Source organism: Neopelma chrysocephalum, unplaced genomic scaffold, assembly GCF_003984885.1.
Source record: "Neopelma chrysocephalum unplaced genomic scaffold, ASM398488v2 Primary Assembly neopelma1_139, whole genome shotgun sequence".
In the NCBI taxonomy this organism is placed as follows: domain Eukaryota; kingdom Metazoa; phylum Chordata; class Aves; order Passeriformes; family Pipridae; genus Neopelma; species Neopelma chrysocephalum.
In genome coordinates, this window is record NW_020897801.1 from 1,975,869 (window position 1) to 2,003,602 (window position 27,734).

Genomic DNA, 27,734 nt, shown 5'->3' on the forward strand with positions numbered 1-27,734 from the left:
GCTAAGTATGAAGTAATTTGTCAGGAAAGAACCAGTGTGGTTTCTGTGAATAGAAATCCTGCCTCATCAAAGTGTTGCTGTCCTAGGAGGTTGTCAGTGAGTTCATGGGTATTGGGGATTTGGTGAACATAAGACATTTGTTCAAAAAACAGCATGTGAAAGAAATTATTTTGCCATGGGTTTAGAAGAAAACTGGTTAAAGGCAAAGATAGGATGTTTAAAATAGGATTTTCGGAATGGAGGAATCACTAGCAGGGTCTTCCAGTGCTCAGGGTTGGGACCAGTTTTATTCAGTATCTTCATTGATGACAGGGTGAAAGAAGTGGGCAGGGAAATCTCTAGGTTTGCAGATGGTACTAAACTCTGCCAGATTGTCACTGTGCTGTGGAGGAAAGATCCAGAAGGACTTTACAAAATTGGTGAAAAACATGGCCAATGAGCTTCAGTATGGATAAATTTAAGGGGGTATATTTAAGGAAAAAATAGCTAAGCGTGTTTACATGACATTGAACTCAGAACTGGCAAATAGAATGCAGGAAGTACATCTTGACATTACTTCTGATATTTCCCTGAACTCGTGAATGCAATGTACAGCAACACCTGAAAGTGCTATTAAAATATTGGGCATCATCAGGAAGGGTAAAGAAGGAACCAGCGTGTGCCATTTCACTGCTGTCTAAAACCCTGTGCTGTATTTTGAATATGCTGCATAGTTCTTGTCTCCACAACTCAAGAAAGACACAGTAGATGTGGAAAATGTACAGACAAGGGCAACTAAAATCATTAAAGGGATTAAGCAGCTGTTTGACCAAGAGAAGCTAAAAAGGTTGGGACTCGGTAGTTTGGAGAAAAGACTAGAAGGTATGTGTATGTGCATGATTAATTTTTATATAATCGTGATGATGATAGACAAGGTGAATGACTCATCAATTCCTACAATATTTGAACTAGGGATATTTAGTGAAACTAGGTAGGAAATCAATTGCCAATGGGAAGAAAATACTTTTTAAGTCAGTCAGTGGTGAGCTTTTAAAATCTACTGTCACAAAGCTGTGAAAGCAGACAATGTCATCACATTCATGAAGACCATACACAAATTCATGGATAACAAGTTCATTCAATAGGTATAACAAAGAACAGGCAAGGGTAGACTCTATAACATCCTTTTATGGGAATATGAAAGGAAGAGACCACTGAAAGTCACCATTTTGGAGTTAAAGCTTTGATAAGTTCAGTAACAGATTCTTGGAGGAAAGAGAATGGTAGTCCTGTGTTTTTCCACTCTCTCTTGTTTTCTGTTATCCTGTCTTATAGGCAAAGCTAATCTACCAATTGAATCATGAAGGTGAAGGGCTTTGAATGAAACAATTACATTTTTTAGTACTTAGTGATCAAGGGGAATCTGTCAGCCTGCAGTTTTTGTTTACTTTCCTCCTTTATGTGACTTTCTTTAAACAATTTGTAACATATCAGTATCCAAACACATTATGGCTGTGATATCTAACGACCTATTCCTTCCTTTTTTCCATATGTCAAGAAAAAGAGAGGAATCTAGGCAGATTTTTAGCCTTAAATATGATTTTGAGATACACGGGTTTCTGTGGTCAGAAGACACAAGAAACCTTTCTCAGGCTGTCAGGATCCTTCTGTTCATTCTACTAGAAGCGGAGGGAATATGTGAATGGACAGAAAATGTTCTTAGCCCAATGATAGAAAAGGAAGAAACAGTGGTTAAAAACAGGCAGCTGCATGTTTGTCTTTGTTACAGGGTGTTGAATCCAGTTGTGCTACGAATGCAAGGCTGCTGTGGGAATGTGTCCCCAGGTTCAACCATTACAGAGGTGGATCATATATTCCTGATAATATCAATAATCAACAGAGTGAAAAAGCTGTACCTTACCGCCCAAACAGGGATCAGTGCCACAAAACAGACAGCACAGCCTGATTCTGTTCCTCTTCTCTGCCCGATCAGGTTACAAGTCTGCTGGTGGAATACGTACACATGCATATTTCTTTATATATATATATATATATATAGCATAAAAAATATTGATTGTTCCAGTAGTTGGGCTTACACAGTCTATTCAGGAGCTGACCCCAGATTTTACTGTTCTCCCCAGCTACTGACACTCAGACATATGATCCTCCAAGGTTCACAACCACACTCTGATTTGGTTGCTGATGCTTGGGCCTCTTCGTGTTACATGGACAAGGTATTCTCCAGTAGCTGGTCCAGACCTACAGTCTTCCCAGTAGCTGAATCTCAGACTCCTCTGTCTCTGTTAGATAGCTCAGATCACTGGTCCCCATGGCCAATATCTCTTGGATGTTGATTAATGAAGATGTTCAGTGGGACTGAAGGCAATGAGCTTCACCATGTGGCTCTTGTGCTCCTCACAGCCCTACACTGTGTGATCTTTGGTGTCATCACCAAACCAGGCGAGAGAGTGCCAAGAGGGGAATTCGTTAGTTACTGACATCTGCTTTGGCTGAGTTCTGAAAACATTTCAGATGTGAGCCTCTGATTCCTTTTAGGATTACTGTGTTTGAAATACAAATCCTGGAAGACTAGCCATCTGAGGTGAAGACTGCTCTTCCAACCTCATACAGCCCAGTATCCCAGTGTGAAGCGTGTGTTCCAGGGTAGGGATCAGAGACTGGTTTGGAGCTAGGAAGATGACAATCTGATTTCTACCATCTTTATTTTATCATTTTCCTTTTACCTTTTTCCTCTCTTTCAGCTTCCCTTTTCCTTTTCCCTTTTTTGCCACTTTCCTGGTAAGAATCTAGTTTGCCTACGAGTGGTCACAAGAGTGCTTTTGCTGTGAATCATGATTAGAAAGGCTGCTTCCAGTTGGATGAATAGTGGAAGAGGGCTAAAAAACTGGTAATGGTGCACACTTTCTAGGCTGTCCATGGCAGAGAAACTTCCAAGTGAAAATCAGTGCCAGGGGACAGAAATTTGCATTTTCTAGGTTTGCTGCTCCTTCTTCTTTTTGCCTTTTGTCTAATTCTGCTTTAGTACTGAACATGAACAACAAAAGAATCTCACGTGCATTTAAACTCATTTTTTGCCAAATCCCCCTCCCCAAAACAGGTAACAATTAATACCAGCTAACAAAGCTGTCACTAAAGCTGTTCTCTTCATTTAGCTAAAGGGATTAATGAAAACTTAAACTGAAAATTACTGAATTATTTAGGTTTTTTGGGGTTTATTTGTGTTAAGCAGAAGGGTATATAGTTTAATCTAGATCTTATATGGAAAGATATTTAGATACAACTCTACCTAAAAAAAACATAAACTGCATTTTTATCAACAAAGAGGGTTTATTAGCATCTTATCCCCGTTGAGCCAAAGAAATGTCCTTATTAGCATAACAATCTTCAGCTGCTGTGTATGCAAAATACTTTTACCACCTATTTTAAATGTCCTATTACATGTATATGTTAACTTTTGTTACAATTAAGAAGCTTAAATCAGAACCTAAAAAACCCCTACCGCACCCAACCTTTAATTTCGTCTCTGATCTTTAAAGCATGGAAAGAGAAAATGACATTGCCTCTGGAGTAAAGTCAGAGGGAGAAACCTGTTGTTTAGAAAACATGATACAAGGATTGATTTCTTATCTCCCTTTGCAAGCTCAGTAGAAGCTTTAGCTGCTTTAATCTGAACATCAGTTTGGAGAATGCTGTTTGAAAGCTTAAACCTCTGCTTAAAGTTAACATGTAAAAGAGGTCCTTTAGCTGAACTGCCCTGCAGAATACCATCCAAATGCATAAGATAATCAAGAGAGGCAATGAAATCTTAGGCCTGCTTTTATCTTTTTCTGTGTGTGCCTTCACACACTCACAAAGGCATTTATCTATTGTCACTGTAGACAAGCTGTGAATTCTGAAGCTGTTTCTTGAAGTGATTACTGAAATTATACTTTTCCTGAAATGATAACTTAAAGTCACAACAGAATTTGTATCATAGTTAGGTTCATCTCTGCATACATCTATAAGCTTATTTTCCTAAAGGAAAGAAATTAACATTCACTCTTGTTACAGTAAAAAACATGCCCATCCTTGTGCTGCTGCTCTCTGTTCCTAAATGCTTGGCAATTCAAAATGGCAAAGGAGAAAAGTTCTCTAGTGCATACAGAGCCGAAGGAACTCATTGCTATGAGTTGTGAAAGACACAATCTTGACTGTTAGAGTGAGGCTAAGATATTTTTTTTGGCTAAGAATGTCCCAAAATACTGCAAATAGAAGGAAGACGAAGTTGGAAAGAATGTAAACACTTGAATTTTTGAGCTCTGTTCACATATCTGGATAATTAAATACTTGACTGGAAACAAAGTATTTACTTACTGCCTTCTACAAGATTTCTCACACCTTCTGAAATATCTGTGTCTGTTTAAAGTCACAATTATGTTATGTTATTAAGTAGACAGATTACCAATCTGGTCAAATATGACTAAGAAAAATGATGTTCTTGATTTTGGTAATGATTTATATGAACTGGACATTGGTTTCCACTTTCAGAGCTTGCTTTTGAAGGCTCTGATATCAAATTAACGAGATTGTCTGGGCTTGTCTCTCAAGGGGAATTTATTTTTCTGTTTTCTGGTGTGTCAAAACCTGGGATTTAATATGCATGAGGCAAAGACATCCGAATTGTTGACAAATCAGAGCGTATAAAGCAGAAATTCTTCTGTGTCATTTCTCACTGTGGTGAAATATGGTGTGGTGACTGATCATTTTATCAATATGTCCTTTAGATATCTAGTATCTCTTTGAGGAATTTGGTATATTGCATCCTTTTTTGTGAGTGCAGCAAAGCATGGCATGCTAGGCTTTGTGGACAGATACAGAAGTTGCTGGGAGCTTTTCTTCCCTTTTCCAAACTCATACCTAGGGATGATTACACTAGTGCTAGGGATAATCACACTCTGTGTGTGTGCATGTGCACATGCTCATATTCTTGTGTATGTACATGGATGTGCTTAAGCCCTATTTCAAATGCAGATACATTAAAAATAGACACACCTGCTTTAAACAGTCACAGCAAGGGCAGAAATGAAAGCAATGACTAGCAGTGTTGTGTGTCTACAGTAGTTAGACGCAATATATAGCAGATGGATGTAACAATAATTTATCTGGTGATAACTATACCTTCTTAGTGGAAAAAACAAACAAACAAATAAACAAAACAAAACCTCACACCAACAACAGTAAAAACAAAAAACAACACCAACAACAGAGACAGCGGAGAAGAAAATTGAGAGTGCTTGGGATGTGAAATAATCATATGTGTAAGTCTTTTGACGCTTCATTTTTATGTGACCTAAGGCTGACAGATCCAGAGTATAAGTATCACTTTTCTTATAAAAGCTGGTCTGCAGAAAATGATATCCTACCCCAAGGAAAACACGTACTTAGCTGAAAAGCAGTGTACTGTGTGACTTGGCCCCTCTGCACAATAAAGTTTGTTGCTACACAAAGCTCCAGGTGGTTTTGATTTCAAACTGAATTTCTAATCTTCTTTTCCAGACTCTCAGAGCAACAGAGAAGAATCTTATGGTTTTATCGTTACCACTGCACTAATCAAAACTGTTCCCTTCCTCTGGTGCTGGGCAGTGCACCGAGCTGGGATAGAACGACTGTGTCAGAAATGTATGCCATGTTGAGGAGCTGGAGGTTTTCTAACCCTTTAGAGGCACTTGGACTCCTGACTTTCAGGTAAGGGAAAATTAACCAGGTAGGAAAATGACAATAAACAGAGTGATCACAAGGTGATTAATTCAGCGCGTCAGTTTGCTCAGCGCAGTGTCATGCTGTGGTTCACTGACTGTGCTTTCGGCTCCTTCTCTGTGTCAAAGTGAAAATAGACTTGCAACTCTTGTGATGACCTTGAGTTGAACGTGTCACCCTGTCTTCTTGGCTGAGATGGTTTTCTGTTTCTCAGGATAATGAAACGAGTATTTCAGTCTCTATAACAGACTCAGTTTCTGGTAACAGGTGATCAGTCACATACTTAGCACTTACATAGCACTCCATATCTTCAAACTGCTGTACAGACATGAAGTGACTAATGGCAGATAAGGAGGACTGACAATAATCTATGTAAATACATAGAGTCCCACGTGTAACCTATCTTTCTGAACTAGGTTGGATGAAACTTTAAAGTCAGTTACCCACACTCTGAATAAATTCTGTTGCGGTGCCTTATGTTCCACCCCCGCTTCTTACACTGGGAGCTGTTTGTTTGTCAGGAGACTTTCTTGATGCTGGAGATAGTCCTACCCATGATGTAATAGCAGATGTCAGGGGACAGAATCTGTGTCAGCAGTTACCATTTCCTCCAAAAACTTGGGAGGTATTTTGCATTAAGTGACCTACCTGTGAAAACATTAAACATGCAGATAAAATCCTTGAACAAATTTGGTTTATCAAGCCCTTGCTTGTGTTGGGTAAGCACAGGCTGCACCAGCTTTGCTATCTCAGTTTCAGGCTGTACCTTTAGAAAAAAAACAAACCTCACCTAAAGCTTTACTTGAGAAATTACTTTATACACTTACCTCCACAGTATTAAAAATAGTTATTTAATATTCTAAAACTGATTATTGACTGTTATTTCCCTCTTGATGCAATTTCCTCAGAATCCTTGTATCCCTGTTTTATTTCTGAACTATTAGCAGTTTCACATGTTTGCATACGTGTCTTTTTTACGCATAGTGGGAATGAAAGATCATTCAAAGATGGAAGCAAAGATCCTGAAAGATCACGTTCTGGAACGTAGTATTGTTACCTTATTTACCATTATTAAATTATTAGGATCTGTTTCTAATTTATAAAAGATCCATGTAGAAAGGAGTGTATGGAGAGTGTGTTGTCTTCCACACCCCAGAGTAGCAAGAGATTTTGAGATTTTTTTTTTTTTGGTCTGAGCATGCCAGGTTTTCAGATCAGATCTTTTGTCTAATTTTGGTTTTGTGTATGGGTGGCATTTCTGCAAATGAAGAGCTTGATTGTTCTTTGAAGATGCAGCTCTGCACCAGCCCTGCACCACACACCAGGGTGTGGTGCAGAATATCAGTCCTGTCAGGAGCTTCTCAGGGTATTGAATATGACTCAGTCTGTCACTGAGCTCCTCAGTGTGTAGCGGATGCATTGGATGCATTGTTCATTCTGGCTACCTCAAATATTGCTGGCATGAAAAGATGGGAAAATGTCATCACTCTGTCTCTCTTGGTGCCACTGTTGGGAGTGGCTGGCACCTGCAGTCATGCCAAAGAAAAATACTTCTCTCCTGATCAGGATCTTAGATTGCTTATCCCTTTAGTTTCCTTCTCACAGAAGATAATATCAATCCAGTTTTTTCTCTTCATGGTAACACCACAGAAAGAAGTTCTGGGTCACGGAACAAATCCTCTTTAAAAAAAAAAAAATCTGTTCTCATATCCACAATATTTTGTAGGTGCATGAACAACTGGGAAGCTAACCTTCAGAAACAGAGAGGTTGCGTTTCCTTAGAGATGTGTAGTTTTAGAGACATCTAGGTTGCACGATTTAACAGCTGAGAGACATGTATATGCAAATTGATAGAGTGGGTTGAAGGAGGGGAGTACTTTTCATATAAATGGGTTTCTGAGGCTTCTTCTCTCAGTTCTCTTTTTCTCAGATTTCTGTAATTTTGAAAAGTACAGTAGCACTGGATAGAGTCCAGCTTCCCTTCACCATTACCTTCAGTGACTTTGGATCTGGGCTCTTTAACTGAGCTGATTTTGAACCTTCATTCAACTCTATCCTGTATTATGTTTGGCACTGACAATTCATCAACTCAGTTCCTCACTTCTATCATGTACAAAACAGCTCTCTGATTTCTTGTGATTACTGAGACACAGCTGAAAGATCCAAGTTCATATTAAACATGAGCAGAATATAAAATGAATGCTTTTTGTATATTCATGCCTATTTTAAGGACTTGTGTTACCGTCACTGTCAAACCATGGGTAAGTAAAACATATTAGGGCTGATCTTTGTCTACATGTACTGCTAACATGAGCAACTGCACTAAATCAGCCCAAAAGTCTGTGTAGTGCATCCTGTCTCCAATGGTGACCAACAACAGTTACCCAGGGAAGAGAATAAGAATGGGCTGAACTGAGCTACTCTCCCAACTTCCAATAATCTGCAGCTCAGAGACTTCCTGAGTCAGAATTTTTTGGTTTCAAAGCCCTCTTGCATGTTTCTTTCTGTGATTATTTTCCAAATAAAAATTGATTCCACATAAATATTCAGCTTTCAGTACATCCTGTAGCAAGGAAATATGAAATTCAGCTTTATGTTGTATCATTTCTAGGCACTGCAATTTACCACATTTGTCACTACCATAAAAAAACCCAAGAGTTCCCAATCACTCCAAATTCTGGATGCTTTCTTTTTTAGAACTTCAGTTTGCAGTGTCTTAAAGAGTACCTGAATTTCTCCTGTGGGCATGTGCTTACTCTTTATATAGTTTAGTAGAGTTTAGAGAGGGTACTTAAAATCACTAGTCCCTTCTACAAGCATTGGGCTGGGGGCTCTAAATTATCCTTCTTCTCAGCAAAAAAGCAGCATCTGACCTCATGATTAAGCTCAAGCTCACGTTTGCAAGGATAAAGAAATGAAAATCATTGGAGGCACTTCCTCATTGCCTGGGTTAGAAGACAACATCACAGAGCTTAGAGAGAGGTATCACAGCCCATCAGAACAAGCCCCATTATCAGGCATCTGAGCTAGAAAGCTCTTTGCAACTTTCTGAAACTTCTAAATTATTTTGCTCACTACACAGATAAATGTACAATTTAATAGATGTTTCATGTTCTGTGAGCATGTCTCTCTTGCTTATGCTCTTCCACTTTGCAGGCGCCTCTCAAGGCAGCCAAATGATAACATACTCATTTATGCAGTGGAAAGGAAAAACTTTCATAAATTGAAAACATAATCATGGTACATTTCACAGATAAATTCAGTAGCAATGTTGCATCCAGTACTTGGAGCAAGTGCATTGATTTTTAAAGCCCCAGAAGCCAACACTTAAAAAAACAATTTAAAAAACAATGAGTGTTCCTTTAATCAATAAAGATGGGATGGAGAGGATGGGAGGGGGAAGTGTAGAATAAGATTTTACACTCTTACTTTTACCTCTAATTTCAGGGAAGGATGATTATAAGCCGTTGCCTGAAATATAAAATTATCCCTTAGGCAGAAGGTACAGAGCTGGTCCCTCCTACTCAGAACAGCTTATTGGTGCCCTGTGCATTTTGCCGTTGACTTCACTTATTGAGTTTGGTAAAAAGCCAAGCCTTAGTGGAGTTAGAGCTTTCTATGACTGTATCTGCATTGCATGGCACACTAGCCAGGGAAATAACACCACTCATTTATTCAGAGAATTTTCTTGATGACAGAAAGAAAGTAAAGGCAGTGTTAGAAATGCCATCATTTATGTTGTGTGTGTTGCTACTGGGCGATTGTTTTGTGTATGTATAGAACCACCATACTTGCAATTTTTTATCTGGTTATCTTGCTGTTCAAACTACCGGAAATGAAAGTCCAGACATATTTGTTAACCAAAAAAACCAGAATGTTTTCTTCAACCTTTTTTTTTTTTTTTTACTGGCACACCTAGAGTGCACTTGCAGCCCTGTGAGGTATCATGGCTAGGAATCAGGAAAATTGAACTAGAATGAGGAAAAAGCCACCAAAGAAGAAAGTGTGTTGTTTTCCAGCATTGTGAATGGCTGCAGCAATTTTGAAGAGATAACTTTTTGGTGTAGATTGTGGAGGTGAAGACATAACCTCCCTGGTAGGATTAAACATTTTCCTAGAAACTTCCTGCTAGATTCTAACTCTCTCAGGGCAATTGCACAGGAAAGGACGTTCCTTTAAAACGATGTGACAAATCAGTGGTGTCAAAAGGACTTCCTTATTTAATCCCTTGTATGGAGCAGGCAGAGTAGGGGAAGATATGACTCCACCTACCTCTCCTTGACCAGAGAAGATGCTTTGGGTTATAGAATCACTCAGCCTTTTACTTTCACAGTATTATTGTTGCTTTTCACTTTCCATAGCAGAGTAGCTATTGAGTTTCAGAGCTTAAGATATCTAACCAGTAATAATAATAAAATGTGATAGCTTGAAGACAGATTTTGTTCTTACACCTTTGCAAGCCAAATTGATTTAAAATTGTTGAATCAAGTTGTCATTGCTTTAATAAAGGCAGAATTTAAAACGTTCCCTTAGAGTTCACAATGGAGTGCCCAACAGAGTATTTGTAAACCAGACAGAAGTAGAGCAGATCTTGCCCATATTCATCTTACTAGTTACTTGGCTGTAGTTATATATCAACTATGGAGAGCAAACATGGGCTTATGCAAAGAAATAAGATAAGAACAAAGTAACACTCTACTGTTAATTTCATACTTTGATGTACAGAACACGCTACTGATAAAGCTTGAAAAGTGCTTATGCTTAATATACATGAAATTTAGTGATAACTTAGATGGGGCTGTATGCACTGGTAGGAACAGACAACTCTTTAATTTAGGCATCAGAATGTGATGAATTCTTTTTTTTTTCCCACTTCCTTTAACCATTTTTAGCTTTCTTGGCAATACATATGAAGGTACTAGAGCCAAAAACTACAACAGGACAAATAATAGACAACTCTAGGATATGGCATGCTTTCTGTGCATAAATGTGCAATTCTGTCATGAGGCTAAATCTGTAAATAATCACATTTTCCATGGTTTAGTCTTTAGTTTTAATGTAGCAGAGAACAAAGTTTGTCTCTGAGGTGGGAAGAACCTTCTAGATCATACAGGTTTCAAATGAAAAACTGCTTTTGTTACTTTCTTCCTACTCTTGTTCTCTCCTAGGATATGGTTTACCATATGGTCTCCATGACATCCTAAACTTAGTTGTTTTAGTCAGAATTTCCTGTAGAAAAATCTATGTAAGCATCATTTAAAGTATATTTTCTGTGGGTAAATTCAACAGATCTATCTGCCAATCAATCAGCCAAAGCAATTGCTGGTGAATATGACCATGACCTTTGCAATGTGTGGGGATGGGGAGGGTTCATGGGACTCCTTGCAATGAAGAGTGAATATGTGACTCTTTTTCAACAGAAAATTATGAAAATATAGTGTCCTTTTAACTGATGGTATTTTTTATCTTTCTGCACATTCTTTTAGTTCTTACCGTTTTCTAGTCCTTATACACTCACTCACTGTTGTGTTTAGAAGCCCTCAAAGGAATGAAAAAGAACACCAACAGAAAGTCCTGCTAATGTTGTCTGTAAGCTGAAACCAAATCATTATTCTAGTAGTTTGTTCTCTCTTCCTGTCTAATTACTTTTTAAATACTTAAACTGCCTCACAAAACTTATCTATTCTTTTAAACAGTTCTTCCATATTTTCTCTCCTGGCCCAGTTGCACCCATCAGGGACATGATACCCTTTACTATTTAGAGGGGTTTTTGTTTTCAGTTGGTATCTTCATTCCAGTAGGTTTGCTAGCTCTGCTTTCCTTGTTTCTGCCAGACTTAATAACATGCATTTCACTGGACTGAAGTCCTTCTTTTTTGAAAATGCAACAGAACTTAAAATGCGAAGAGAATTGCAGATGAAGGGAATTGCAGAAATATGTGGCATATTAGAAGCCTCCAGCTTAAAAGGAGGCCTGTGAAAGGCCATACTGTTCTCTACAGAGATCCTAACATGCTAGAAAATGTAGTGAATTGTACAGTTCTGTTGACCTGACAAATATATTTCAGCATAGGGTTATTCGAAACAGCACAGAAAAATTAGGATAATAAAACTGTTAAAAATGAAATGCACATCTATTTCTCATTTACAGTCAACTCACCACTGGCAGATGCTAAAATCTCCAGAGAATTTCACAAATCCACAGGATGCCTCAGCAGTGCTTAGCTTTCTGTTTGGATCTGATTTAGCTGAAAGGTACAGCTAGACAAATAGCTCCCGACTGGCTGTCTATATGAAAAGAATGAAACACTGAAAGTTGTCCTTACTTCTAAAGCAAGTTGTAATCTATGCTTATCCAGCTCAAAATTCATCTTTTACAAAAAGAGCCTTAAAGTCTTGAGGGAAACCTAATAATCTACAGCTACTTAGAAGTTAAAGAATGGGTGGCTGTCAATCATTGGCATCATGCAGGGAGGGAAGAACAAAACAGCAAAAAGGGTGTTGAGGTTAAATATCAGAGTAAAAGAGTTTCACAATTTATGGAGAATCCAAGGTGTGAGAGGAGCTGTGAAGGGGAAATTTGGAATCCTGCGTGGTGTGACCTATTAATAAGGACTAAACTCAAAACCAGTAATTTACATATTGTTTGTTATTCAGAAGAGTCTTTGATTGTGTAAGCCTGGAACAAACTTGCAAGAAGTCAAAATCTCTGTGGTGGAACATGCATTACCTGAAGAGAGAACAAATAAAGTTTGTTCTCTCAGAAGAAGAAAGCTACAAGATGTTACAATGCAGCAAGGCAAATAAATGGGGGATCCGTAGTTCTGTTCACTGAAGTATTTATTCACCAAAAGTCGTTTGTAGAGAAAAAAACAACAAAACAACTAGAAGTAAATGGAAACCTAAAACTGGATGAAAATTAATTTAAATTAATTTAATTTGTTTTTCTAGCTAAATTCTCAGATGTTCTAGTGAAAAACATAAAACAGCTATAGAAGATGAGTCCCCAAATGTCCTACTTCTCTGAGGCCATTGTCAGAGGCCACATGTCAGGAATCTGACAATCTGTGGTTCAAATCCTTTGCAAAACTGATCTGATGTTGACAAGCTGTGCTGCAGACGAGCTCCTCTTTCTTGGGCATGTACCCTTAAAGATTGGAATACTGAATTTGTTGTCATAAAGTTGTCTCACTTCTCTGCTTTCAGAGTTTTCAGTAGGTTTAAATAATTGCATATTCTTTGTAGGGAGCCCTGGAAATCAGCTGTCCTCTAATATCCAAACTATGAAGCTCTTTCTGTGAAGCCTGAAGGGATTTCTCTTGCACTGAGTCACAGAGCCAAAAAAATCAATTAATTGTATCCTCTAATCAAGAGCAATTTATGGATTATTAAAATCAGATTTGATGCAACTCAAATGTTTGCAAGATTATTCACTGGAAAAAAAAACCTTCCAGCCCTAATTAATTACCAGCCTACAAGATGGCATAGTTTCCAGGCATTTGAAGGGTAGATTTTTTTACTCAGATCTGCTTCTAGATCACAACCTATTACTGGCTTTAGCAAATAAACTGATGTATGTAAGCATGAATAGCATAAGCACCATGTAATACTAGTGGAGTTCAAAAGAGTTTTCCATAATTCTAATATTTCTGAGGATGTTAAATTTTTGCTCAAATACGAATGTAAGGAGTAAAACAAATAGAATTAAATATTGTACCTCTGTACAGTATTTAAATACAAATTAAATTGTACCTGTTGTTACCTGTTGTACCTGTGGCCCTGAACAACACTGAAATTCAGGAGAGCAATGGCTATTAGATCCAGGGCTCAACAGATTGCCAGGTAGTTAAAAAAATGTGCTAACTGCCCATTCTGTTAAAAAGATTCAACTAAGCCTCAGGCTGACCTGGAGATTTACAAGCTGAAGGAAATATTTTAGTAACCAGGACTAACAAATTACCGAAATCTTATTCAGGAAGAGTGACAAGAGCCATGTTTCCTGAAGCAAACTGCCCTGCAGATGTTTCACCACAATGCCCATGCTTTGAACTCATCATTATCCTAATCACATCTCCCTGTACTACTTCGGGTAACTTAGTTAGACCCTCAGTTTTGACTTGCAGCAAATTAATTCTAAGTAAATCAAATGTTAGCTGTTGAATTTTCTGGAAAGTTTTGGATTAAAATAATTCTGTTATTCTTTGTTTATCTGGAAAAAATAAGAGTTTCCCTCATCATAGCATTGCATATATATTTAGATCTTGGCTGCTAGTAAGGACAAGCTGTAACTAATAACATTTTTCTGCTTGACTTGGTGCCTCTGTAAAGTGTATTTCACTGTTCAGTAACCTGTTGAACTAGGAGAGAAGGGAAAGGGAAAGACTAATTTCCATATTGTGTGCACATGCTTGGCACATCACCCTTTGGAGCAATTGCATAATTAGAAAATAGGATGATATGAAAGAGATTTTTTCTTTTAATATATAGATCTCCTTCAAATATGTTTTTTTCTAAATAGCAATGTGAATATTAAAGTAACAACTTCTCATTCCTAATAGGTTGCCTAAAATAAATAAATAAAAAGAAAATAAGCCTTGCAGAAGATGCTAATTTGGGCCTATCATGATAATTTATTTGTAATGTATTCCTCCTCTCCCCATCAAGGCCCTCTCAGCATTATACAAAGAATTATAAAGTGTATTAGAAACATCATCAAGTATGTCCCATAACATACAAACAAAATAATAAAACCTGACTTGAGCTGCATTGTTAAAAGAGGGGTTGAAAGTTCTACAGGTGGCAGCTGGTTGCAGCCCAGAAAACCAGGCCTTTCAAGTAAGTCCAGCTGTTCACTGTTTGTTTTTTGATTTTTTTAATCAAAATATCCACAATTTTATTTGATGGCCTGTGGTTAATTCACTGATCAAAGCATACATACTGTTTTGCTTCAGCTTGTTTTATTGAACTCAAAAGCTCAAGATTCGAGCAGCAGGTGCCATTATATTGCTGAACACTCAGCTTTACAATTTCTTCTCTTTTTATCTTGATAGCAATGAGCAGTCATTGCTGCAAATACGGTGTTGTCTTCTCTGTTTCACTTCTGATTTTCATTTCTGTCGGGTATATTGTTGGCAAAAGGTGCTGGATGGGAAGGTGGGAAGAGAGCAGTCTGGTTTTGTGCTGAGCTCCTGATGCAGTAATGCTGTTGGCCTGTGACATCTTCTGCCAGACATGATGGTTCTGATTTCAGAGGACTTTCCTCGGGGTGAATTGTCGAGATAACCCATGTCCTTTAGTCATCGTTTTTATGTGTGCCTAGACTGCCAAATCAGAGATTTTCCAAAGACCCTACCAGCCATATCAGTTCAGAAAGGAGGGTTTTGCTGCTTTCTGTGGGGCAGGTGCTTGCCCTCAAGAGAACTGGATCAAAGCCCAGCAGCTCTTCTGAACATTATCCAATTGACTGGGGTGCTGTTTGAAGACATTTTTGCCCCTTAGGCAGAGATGATCCTTCTTGCAGCTCTGGTAACTGGAAAGTCTCTGTGAACAATTCCAGTTTGCTTCGGGAGAAGACAGAAAAGATTCGTGGGATGGCAATGGACAACATGCAAGTACTGATACACAGATAAGGGTGACATCGCATAGAAGACACACACAGAAGAACAAATCTGTTCTTTTCCTTGTAAAAGCAAAACAGTAGCAAACCTGCTAAATTTGAAGCAATCCAGGCAACTTCTGTGTACCTGAAATTCCCCGTGTATGGAATCATGGAATCATTAAGGTTGGAAAAGACCTCCGCGATCATCGGGTCCAACCTTCAATGATTAGTGTCACAATTGCAAAATGTGAAAAGGTAGCAATTATTTTTTATATTTTCAAAAGAACTCCTTGAAATATTACGTTTTGGCTTTCAAATGTTAAAAGAGATACTGTAAACCTTTTGATTTTTTTCTCTAAAAAGAGAGAAAATGTCCTCTTGGGAGTCGGTTTCAATCAGTCAGATTGCATCAAAATTTCATTCTCTTTTAAAGAAAAATATTTTTACCAATTATATTATCCAGCCTTCTTTCTCTGTGTTACCCCTGCTGCTGTACTATGTTATCCTCTTATTTCCTTTTTACAGTCAGAGCACTCCATCACAAAATCTATACTAGCCTACAACCACTCTGGTTTCAACCAGAATTGGTTGAGAATACAGCTTATGCTGAAAACTCAAATATTTTCCCATCAAAAATATCTGTTTCACTGACTTGGAGCCTTTCTGAGGAAAGATGTTGGTTTTTTACTAAATTTTGCATTAAAAAAACTAAAACTAAAAAAACCAACCCATGTTTTCAGTTTCAAAATTACTTCTGTTTAAAAAGTATTTTTGATTTTTTTATGATACAATCCAGATGAGCTGATATTAGAACAAATTATCTGAAATGAATCCTTTTAGTATGGGAAATCTCAAGCTTTTCTGTTGTTGCTCAGAACAAAAGAAGTCTTAAAGTTGAAAGTTCCCATGGCACAGAAATTTCCTATTTCAGGTAAGTAAGAGCAGCAAGAGATCTCTAATTTACTTCATATTTCAGGAAATTACAATACATGGTAGCTCAAATTAAAAATGGTATTTGAAGATCAGGTTGGGTGTTTTTCCCCTGTATGACACTGTAACAGTCAATCCAATTAAATTGTCTGTGGTGTGTTTCTTGACTCTCGCTACAATAAAGCAAATTAATTGATTTTTTTCCCGTTCAATTTTGAGAGAAAACCATTTTTTCTTACATTTTGTAACAGCGAGAGCTCAGGAGAGTTGCAGTGGATCGGTAGCTCTTAATGATACCTCTTTATTTTGCTCTAGTTTTCCAGATCAAGATATTCGCAGAACAGCGGTCCAACAAATAGAAAATATGTCAAATGATGAGTTGTTAGAATACCTCCCACAGCTGGTTCAGGTAAGGAGGAAATTGATAGCCAAGGAAGTGGTCTGTCCTGATCAATAACTTCATTAAATGCTTTTGATTCTTTTGGGTGGGTTGAGACATTGTAAGAAGAGTAAATAAGAAATGCTGGTCACCTGATGCAATTATTGAATTAAAAACAGGGCTGAGGTATAGACTGTTTTCCACTTCTTTTGGCATGCTGATTGAGCTTTTCTATATACTGCATGAAGGTATTTTCCAGTGACAATGAAAATTAAAAAAAAAAAGAAAAATAAGAAATGAAAAAATGCATCTGAACAAGAGAAATTATGCTGTGGCCCCCAAAGCAGGTGGTAGGGATTCATTGCACTCAAGGAAGCAAGTAATAATAATAATGGCCAGTCTTCGCGAACGAAGATTTGGGGAAAGGTCTTTTACCTTTCCAGCCTGCGCAATGGATTTTTTAGGTGAGACACAGCCTGCGCTGAACTGAGCCCACCCTTTAATCCTAAGGTTCATCTGCCAGGGCCAAGCAAGCTTGGACAATGGCAGTGAGGGCCTCAGGACGTAGGTTTGTTTAGAGTGACCTTCTCATAGATGGATGGCCTCACAGGGCTAACGACCTCCATCTGCCCGGGGGACCTGGAATCGAACCTGGGTCGCAGCGGTGAGAGTCCCACATGCTAACCACTAGGCCACCAGGAGTCCCCTATAAGGAAGCAAGTGGTGTTACCACAAATTGCAGTTTTCTTAATACCATATATACAGCAGGAAAATCATTGTCAACACAGAGTAACCTGGACATTTGGGTGTAGAATTGTCTCTTTAGAGGTGTAAGTTGTATTTCACTAGAAATTAATGTTTTGCAAGTTATGGCCTCACTGCTTCCAAAGCACTTGATGATTGAGTAGGTCCTGTGTTGCAACTGAGCAAGAACTCTTGAAAGCTTTATTCCCTTATTTTGTAACACTGTGCACTTGGATGACTTACTATTACACATTGCAGAGTTTTTCAGGGGGTGTTTTGCGTGTTTGTGGTGTGTGTATATTTAAATAGATATCTGTGTATGCATATATGAATATATTTACTGTGAAGCAGTGGAACCTTCACAGCTTTACAGCATTCACACACTAACATGACCTTTCACCTTCCACAGCTTCTGTTTCACAAATAAGTTTATTTTACAAACCAGATAATTGGATAAAAGATTAAATATAGCATTGCTAGTTTGAAGTGGGGGAAGAAAAGCTGCATATTTGCATACATGTCAACACAGCCAGAATCAGGATGGTATCTGCCTGTCTTACAGGTTGTGGCAGATTCTTGTGTCCTGAAGTTTCTTTGCCCATTCCATTGCTAGAGCAAACTCTATGTGTCTGATTGCTTCATTCAGGCTAAGCACTGGGTCCTTTCTGATTATTTTTGTTATAAAGAAACAAAAGCCAGCATAAAATTGATTCTTAATATCAATTTATCTGTTAAGGTACTCAAGTTTGAGTGGAGTCTTGAAAGCCCTCTGGTGAAACTCCTGCTGAATCATTCTCTTCAGAGCATCCAAGTAGCCCATCAACTTTACTGGTAAGATCATTTGCCAGTGCTACCATAGTAGTTTTCTGTCACAGTGAAATTTATCTATGATTCTGAAAAACTCTCTTTTGGTTTAAAATTGACAGAAATCCTAGGTTTTTGCTCCTTTTTTATTCCACTTTTAGTACTGAGCATGGGTGAATTGTATGAAAGACCTACTTATATCTGTCTTCATCCTGCCTCCAGGTGGGAGGGAGAGGGGGAGGTTCTGTTCACTGGTATTTTTCTGCATTTTTTGGTTTGAACCAAAATAGTCTTCCTTAAAATTTGTGCTCTAAGCAGTATTGGCTTACTTACAAAGGACGCTGCTCTGACATCTCCTGAAGTTGTCAGAATTCTCATTTATGTCTAAGTATCTCTTGTACCTCTTTGCATCTGAATCTGACTTGTGATGGTAGAGTTCCCAGTAGTTCCTATTCTGATACAATATAAGGAGCCCTCTAATTGTATTATTGCATGAGGTGGTTATTCTCTTTGCTGTGCTGTTACCTCAAGACTCTCTGAATAAGAATGTGGCTTTCTGACATCTAAACATCTGCCCTGTGATCTGAAAATTAAATTCTTGTGTGTTTTCTTTTTTTTCCATCATTAGCAATGATGGATGAACTGAGATTTCATTTACAGTTCAACTGGTTCAGAACCCTTAAAGCAAAAGCTTTCCTCCCTGCAAAGGAGAGACAGCAATTTTAAATGTAATCATTGGGTTGATGAAGTGTGGGGTCAGGAGGAGCATATATCATACTTTCATACCTGCACGGTTTCTGGAAGTGTTAGTGGGGATAAAACAGAATTATAAATGTGTTTGTTTTACTGAAATGAGTAGGATAACAATAATGTGCCTAATGAGCATATCTGTCAGATTAAGTGGAACCACATTTAACAAGGTATTTTTCTGGCAGTGCCTGAAATATGCCCAAGATGATTTCTGCTAATATTAAACTTAGTCATACTGGATATAAAATGTCCAGTCTGGAGTTCTCAAATATGCCCCAAGAGTTGGTAGTTTTCCTGTGCAATTAGAAATTAGTCCAGGGTTCAGGGGACAGGGGAACATCATTGGTTTGCCTGTGCCTCTCTTCTTCTCAGAAGAAAAATGACTGACTATGGTCTTCTTCCTCTTTGCAGTGTAGACCTGTGTAGATCCCTGTTTTTCCCCAAATTTTGCTCAAGCTCTCTAATATTATAATATTGGATAATATATAGCAGATATTCCATCCTGAAAAATATATATTGTTATCTGACACAGTGCAGTTTTTTGTGGCAAAATATATTTATTTTATCCATAGCTTAATATGTAGCATAATGATACCTACATAAAGTAGATTATTTCTCAAGGTTCACTGTATTTTCTGCCTTTCAAATGGTAGTAGGCCTGTTCATGCTGAGTACATCTTTTATTAGGTGTTCTTTTCAAATCTCTTAAAATTTTGCTACTTGTGCTCATCACAATATACACTTTTATTTTCTTGATTACTCTTCTCCACCATGTTCTTCAGCAGTAAATTTTCTACCTAACGTTCCAATTTATGCAATTATTCATATTCTTGTTCCACTATTTAAAAGGCAGTTTCCCAAGTTATAAATTCACTTACAAAATTTAACAGTAACTTCATGGGTTTTATTAATAAATCCTTAAATAATTAATAAAGGCTTTCCTTCACAAATTGAATTTCAGTCCTTATAAAAGAACTAAGGGAAAACAGAGGTTTTCTTCTGCTTACCTCTAAAGATACTTTTAAAAGAAGTTCAGTGAATTAATAATGTGAGGAACACATGTGCATGCACACTCACACAACTTCTTTTAAGAAATGGGATTAGTTTATATTTTATTCTCAAATGTTGTGTTCTGTTTCGTTACCAAATTAGGGATTATGAAGCAAGGACTGGCAAAAACAAACTTTAGGAACAAGTTTATATTTATTTTTAATTGTGATTACCATTCTACTATTAAATAATGCAACATTGTGTACACTGTACCTCCCAAAATAAAACTTGGAAAACCAGAAAACTGGTGATGTGATTTCAGAGCCACAGGGGAAAAGTCAACTGATTTTAACTTCCATGTTTTACAACACTATTGTAAATCTAGAAACTAGTTACCAGAAATGATGGTGACACTAACTTTTTTTAGTGGCAAATATTATTTAGAATAGTGTGTCAGTTATTGAAAATTGACTTAATTTCTCTGATAGACCAGAGATAATCAGCTACCCAACAATGATGTATCAGCTCATCATCTTTTTAGTATTAATGTTGGGTAATAAATTGTTAACTTCTTTCCATCAAGTTTGTTTGAAGATTTTATTTAAAATTTATGGGACAGTAATTGTCAAAGGTGGACAGAACAGAGAGAATATTCATTCTTGGGACACATCTGTTGTAAATCAGGATACTTTCAGTCTGTTCTTTGCTTGTATCTGCTGCAGATTTGTTCTTTTTTTTTCTTATCATGTGTGACTTCCCCTCCTCTAAATTCTTGAGGAATTCAGATCATCTGCATCCATCAGTGTTTCAGCTCCTCTTTGGTTCTTCTAAATGCACTCCCCTTCCCAAGGAGTCTAAAAATTGCCCATGCACACACAGTGCCAGCACAGGACACGTGTACCACTTAAATCCCATTTCAGTTTTATTTCAGGAGTTCCTAATGTCCATGGGACATGGAGAACTGTCCCAATATTCCCCTAGAACTGTCCCCTAGACATTCTCTCTGATTCTAGTCTTTTCCCACCAGAGCTCTTGGAGGGGAGAAGGCTAGAACAAGTTTTCCCAAGCCTTGGAGCTATTAAGGAGAGGCTGAGGGAGCTGGGATTGTTCAGCTTGGAGGAGAGGAGGCTCAGGGAGACCTCCTCACCCTCTACAACTCCCTGACAGGAGGTTGTAGCCAGGTGGGGGCTGGTCTCTTTTCCCAGGCAGCTCTCAGTAAGACAAGAGGGCATGGTCTTAAGCTGTGCCAGGGGAAGTTTAGGTTGGACACTAGGAAGAAATTCTTTACAGAGAGGGTTATCAGACATTGGAATGGGCTACCTAGGGAAATGGTGGATTCTCCGTCTCTGGAGGTTTTTAAGATGAGACTGGATGTGGCATCAGTGCCATGGTCTAGCAACCACAGCGGGGTTGGATCAAGGGTTGGACTTGATGATCTCAGAGATCCCTTCCAACCCAGCTGATTCTATGATTCTACGATTCTATTCTAAATGCCAAGTTATTAAACTGGTTCTAGCAAAGCCCAGAAGTTGCTTGAGGGGAAAGAAACCTGCTGAGCCCCTTTGGGCCCTTCTGCTGGCTGAAAGTCGCTGTTTATCTCCTCGTGACTTGATGTTTCACACACAGGTGGGTTTATGGCAGCTTTTGTGCTGGAGTTTTAATGCACCCCTCCGTCTCTGGCAGCCTGCCAGTCGATTTCCCTCCTGCTTGAGTGGTTTTGGCTTTTAGCTACTGTCACAGGTGGCAGCTGCAGCGTAGAATGGGAACAGCTGGCTGGGGCAGCAGGTGTCCAGGAGTGTGTCTCACAGATGGTTGCCTTCCACGGGAGGATTGAATAACAGGGAGAATTACAGTGTCCTCTAGGATCTGTGGCAGCTGCTTGAAGGTGGTCATGGAAAAGTACAGTGTTTGTAAATTCTGCCAGAACACGAGAATCTGGTGTGCTTAGCTAAAGAAAACAAAAAGTCAGGTGAAAACCTTGCCGAAGGCGAAATGTCCTTTTTTTAACTTGTCTTCTAAGTCAATAAAACTTTATAGAACTTTCCTTGGTTTTGGCATTTCTCAACTACATTTTGACTGGAAATCAAGAGAAAAGAGAGTAGTCTTCTGTCTTTTGTAGTCCACAACTTGTAGAAAATTAGGAGTGTGGGATTAAAAAGGAACTCTTAGAGGAATCCAGCACACTGAAAACAATGTGAATCAGACTATTGATTTCATGGCTAGAACATAATATTTTATTTTTATTTCTTTTTCTATATGAAAAACCCTGTAAGAAGCAAAAAGAAGACAAGCAATGTATAAAAGTTTAAAAAGACCCCAGTTACATTTTCTGCTATTGGGAGGTTTGTACCTCAAGATTTTCTTTTCCAAATTCATTACCTCTTAGTTTCATTTAGCACTCCAGCACTGGAACAATAGATTATTGTTTCATATTTTCTAAAAGGAAATATATTTTAAACTGTCAGAACTGGTCTGTGTTAACATAATTTATTTAAAGACTTCAAAAGAAGGGATAAATCAAGCAGATACTCATCTGTCCAACACTCTCAATTATCTGAACATTAAACAGGCAGCCATCCTCCAGCTCTTCCTCTTCCTGTATTATAGTGTCTTTCTCTGACAGTCAGAAGTTATCAAGTCTGCTAATTATTAAATGAACTTCCTAAATAACTGTGCAGAGCACGTTGAAAAGCCCAGCCCATTAAAATGACATGAGTGTAAATACAAAAGACATCTGTTTTGGTTTTGTGGTAATTTGGTCCTTCTTACTGATCAGAATGAAAAAATAACTTAATCATATATGTAACTTTAAACCTATGAAAAGCCAGTGTATGTTTGATTCAACCAAGTGATGATTATAAATTTCTTTGGGATTCAGAGTACTTGATGCGATCATTATTGTGTTTTGGAGTGCTGAGAACCCCAACCTTAGATCACACCCAGGGATTTTAGTTCTGAACTCAGAATTATTACTTATGAAATGCCAGTCATTTGGAGACCTTTTTTTCTGTAGCAATTTATGTGTATAGTAAATAGCACCATTAGAGCATTATTTTTGTGAGATAATGATTCAACAGTCTACTGTGCTAAGTGCTTCATTATTAGTCATGTGGGACTTGGATTATTGCCTTGGAAAACAGACTGATAATTATTTTGTTTCCTAATTTACAGACTTTCAATTTTCTCAGACTCCAGTTTTAGAAAAAAAACGGTGTCAGATGAAACAAAGAGATTTGTTGTGAGCAAGCACAAAGGAGTAACGTAACTGTTGGGTTTGACCTTCAGTAGTTACAGACTGAGTGGGAAAACGGGACATTTAAATCAACAAAACCACATCTTACTTTTAATTAAACACATTTGAGATTTTAAGAAAAAACCCAGTATTTTAGACTCACTTGTTGTCAGCTCTTAAGAAAGAGGAGTGAACTGGCAGGGCCCACAGCTGGAATTGATAAAAGCAGCTACTAACTGCTGTCAGTGTCTAGCTGTGGGTCTGTCAATTCTGCCCAACAAAAGAGGACTGCGGAGCAAGACCAAGTGCAAGACCTTTGGTCTGCCATAATTCCTAACAGCTGCCTTCCTCTCTGACCCCTTTTGGGACTGCTTTTTTTCCAAGATAGCACTGGAATGCAGTTTGGGAAAGGTTCACTCCGGGAACCATCCCTAAAAGACAAGATGGGCAGAAGTGCTTCGGCTTTGCCACACTCTGTCCTGCCACACTGCTCCCCCCATGCTTGCACACTCACGTGAACCCTTTGAGGTGGATAACCCTGACCCTCAGTCTCTTAACCTCTCTGCCATTTGTGTAATATAACACAACTATCACAGCGTTTCTGAAGCTCTGGGCTCGAACACACACACACAGATTTGTTTGTTATGACCACAGGGTGCAGCACACGAGCCCCAGGGAGACCCAAAGCCCACGGGTGTGTAGTGAAGATTCAGCCTTGGTGCTGCAGGAGGAACTTGCTCTACTCCTTCTGTGCCCTCTGATTCCAGGTCCAGGAGGTGCTCCATGGCTCTCTTAATCTTCTAAACATACCCCAAAGGACAAACTGGCATGGTTTGCCTGCTAGAAATGATACAGACGAAGCTTCAGGCACATTGGCAGGTGTTCTACCCTTTGGTAGGAATTTAAGTTGCTGTCTATACCTTTCTATATATAAAGCAGGGAAGTCTGAATCTATACCCCTTTGCAGTTCATGAGACTCTTTCCACTGATTGTAGTAGCCTTTTATTCAGGCAGTTATTCTCTGGGACTGCCTTGCTAGAGCTAAGTTCACTTATTTAATTTAAATGGCTTTGCACATAACATTTAGGTGTTGCAGATGTTATGATTTCTGTTAAAAATGAAATATTCTGGCATATTCTGATTAAAGTAATAACATTGTAAACTTTCAAATTTAAAAAAAAGAAAAGGAAAATTAAGATAAATTCCAAGGAATTAAAAATCAAATTGGAAAAACTAGTGGTAAAGGTTAACAAATAATCTGAATATGGTATTTTAACATTTTGAATATAAACAGGGAGTTAGTTTTCCCATGCTGTAAAAATAACAGCTTTTTGAAAAAGGAATCTGTTTAAAAACTAATAAAGCAATCAAAGCTATGCCTTTTTGTAATTTAGTTAATATGAGATAATCTGGTGAGTCCTTGACAAAGGACATAAACAACATAGTTGTGCATGTGTCTGTTTTTAATTATTTTAATGATTCTTAGTAGAATGAATGTGTTCTTGAATGTCTAGAAGTCTAGGAATGTTAGGTGTTTTTCCAAATTGGGTGTAAGCAAAAAGGAAGAGGTGAGACCCCCTTGTGCTCATATATCAAGGTGAGAATGGAGTGAGGCATGATTGTTCACATCATTAATTGTATTTGTGCAGGCACATTGTCAGCTTCACTAAATAAGTTGCTGAACATAGAGATAACTCTGTGTGTGTCCCACCTTTGGAACAGAGGAAATTTTGTGCCAAAAGGAGGATTAACATTGTCAAGTGCAGCATAAAAAAGCCTGTAAATGTCAGTTATTAGTGCCTGTTACTGGAATGAAAAAACACACCACTGTGTGTGTGTACAAGTGAACCTACTTAGAACCGTAAAGATAAACTAGAAAAGGTGGAAGAGTTCTGAAAAGCTTTAATTCTTTTAGTTGTTTCTTAATTTATGAGACAGCACTAAGGAAAATGTTTTTCAGTACGTTGTTTTTCCACACATGGCTTGTCTGATTTATTTTGGTTTTGGCTCCTTTTACATTTGAAAATGCTCAATCTGACAAATCCAGTTTTTCAGTTATGCCAGAAAACTCCCTACAAGCTTCAAGTCATATCTGTCATAACCCCTCCAGTAATGTAACTGCATATGAAAGATGGGCTTGTGTTTTGGATATCCTCTGTAGAAAGGATTGCACAGACTATTTTGGTGGTCTGTTAGGATGCCTCTGATGTTGAGATGTGATGGACTGTAATGGCTCACTTGTGTATGGAACAGGACTGAGGAAGCAGAGCAGTTGTTGGTGAGGAAGGGTTCAGAGCAGGGCTCTGTGCAGCTCTCACACACAGTTTTCATCTATGCCTTTCATCTTTTTTCCATTAAAAATGTTTTATTGTTGCATCGTTCAAAAAACAAAACAATAAGCCAAAATCTTTCCTGACTGATACCTCACGTAATCTCTGCTCATCCCAGAGGAACATTTGGGGATGTAAACCAGCATAGTAATAAATCAGGAAAACCTTTGACAAAACATTCATCTAGCTCTGTGACTTCAAATGGATAATTTTCAATCATGAATTTGATGGATGTGGAGTAGTTTTGTTATTTTATACTGTGAAAGACTGCTGGAAAGAGATGACTGAAAGTAATCCCAGAAGCTGTGTCTTTACACTGCAATATGCTTTAGGGATTCATTGAGCTAGGCCAGTACTGAGTGACCAGCTATAATAATCTGATATGTCCAAATCATAAATAACAACAGTAGCTGCAATTTAAGGATGATGCAAATTTCCCAAATGATGTTGTAATGATTTTGGAGACCGAAAGTCTCAGCTGGAAAACAAACAGCATGGAGACTCTCCTGTGATTCTCAGCTGAGCAGCTGGTGGTGTGTTTCACCAGGGAAGTGTTGCCTCTGAAGCCCAGAGCAATCCTGCAGTTGAGAGGGGTCCTCCAGTGGGCTTCTTCTCTGCTGCAAAGTCATGGTGGTACCTGATTCTGATTGCTGAGGTGAAATACAAGGAGAGTATGCCTCACTTCAGATTTTTCAGATATAATATGTACAAATTTTTAATGTTCTTTGCATTTCGAGCTTCCACTTCCAGGGTTTACCTTTTGTGAATGTTTGGAAACAATTACATTATTATTATTTCCTTTGTATAAAGCTTTTTTTTTTTCTATAAATGGCAATTATTGTATGCAAAATGAGCCGTCAGATGTTTCAAAATCGTATCAGATTAGGTAAAACATTTTATTAGATTTGTTCTGTTATAAATGCTTTTCTCTTCCCAGCTTAGCAAACTTTTGTGTTTTAACTATAGCTGTTTTAACCAATTTCTGGCAAAATTTGTCTTGAGCTGCCCTAGAGTTGTTTTCAATCCATTTTTCATTGAATGCACATTGCAAAGCTCTTGTCTCATGACTTGAATAAATGCAGTTCAGGCCCTGATTTTATTGGATAGATATATTTGGACTTCTCATTTATGGTTCGGCAGTTGATCATAGCCTTGTCTGACAGGTTGGAGTTTTGTAAATCATTCCTGTTTCTGAACACTGTCAGTGAGAACTTTAAGGAAGAGTATGAATAAACAGAGGCTTCAAGTGGATACAGGATATTCAGTGTAATGAGTTATTGGTTGTGTTAATGTTGCTGTCAGTTGTATGTTTCTGTGGTTAATATTTCTGGGTTTAGTCATCATTATGTGTCAGAATGAAAACTGAGCCTTGGACCTTTGCCTAAGTAACTGGAACATTAGAAAAAAAACCCAGAATCATGAATTAGACATTTTTGAAGGTGTTCTACCAGTACATGACTTATCAGAAAATTACTTTGCAACTTTCTTCAATTTTGGGGAATTTTTCTGAGAAAAGAATTCCCTAATGTAAGCCCAAATATTATTAGTAACACATTTTAAATAAATCAATAAACTAGAATAAAAGGCACTATTTTTATGGAGGAGAGGGAGAGGATTGATAAAAGGATAACAGTGCAGAATTATTATTATTCAGTATTTTTAGATGTTTGCAGATGATGAGTATTTCAGGATTAAACTCATAAAACCCTTGCTGTTTGAAAATATTTCCCTGAGCATTAATTACTTTCTGAATGCTCACCCATATTCAGTGGTATATTAGTCTGTAATCATAATGTTGTCATTTGGACAGCGACCAAATTAAAAATAAGCTGAGAGAGGAAAGAAAGAACTGTCAGATGAGTTGTCTTTGCATAGCTCTTCTGCTTGAACAACACTGCAATCATGTTGTAATAACCTACATTTAAGTAACAGAATTACTCAAAGGGCCATTGTCTCACATCATCTCATTCAATGTTTCTTGGCTGAGAACCCACTCAGTTGAAACTGATGTATGTTGGGCCCTTGAATTAAACTGCAGAAAGTGACCAGTGAATCTAAAAGAATTAAGATTCATTCCAAACCTAAAGCCTGTAAAATTCTACCCAGTAGTTCATACAAGCAGTAGGCATCTCAGTCAAAAGACAGCTGAATCGTTCTTTAGGTTTCTCTGTGGTATCTGTCAAACACACAGAATACCATTTAGTAAAGTTCATGACATTATTTTTTTTGTTTCAAAAATAAA

The 27,734-nt window shown here is 37.9% G+C and overlaps 1 protein-coding gene across 1 annotated transcript in view; it reads left to right on the top strand.

Moving 5' to 3' along the window:
- PIK3C2G (phosphatidylinositol-4-phosphate 3-kinase catalytic subunit type 2 gamma) overlaps positions 1 to 27,734 on the top strand; it is a 206,943-nt gene that overhangs the window by 76,329 nt on the left and 102,880 nt on the right. Inside the window, exons 15-17 of the mRNA XM_027699722.1 lie at positions 5,536 to 5,724; positions 16,579 to 16,672; positions 18,123 to 18,217. Coding sequence (XP_027555523.1) covers positions 5,536 to 5,724; positions 16,579 to 16,672; positions 18,123 to 18,217 — 378 coding nt within the window. The remainder of the gene's footprint in view (positions 1 to 5,535; positions 5,725 to 16,578; positions 16,673 to 18,122; positions 18,218 to 27,734) is intronic.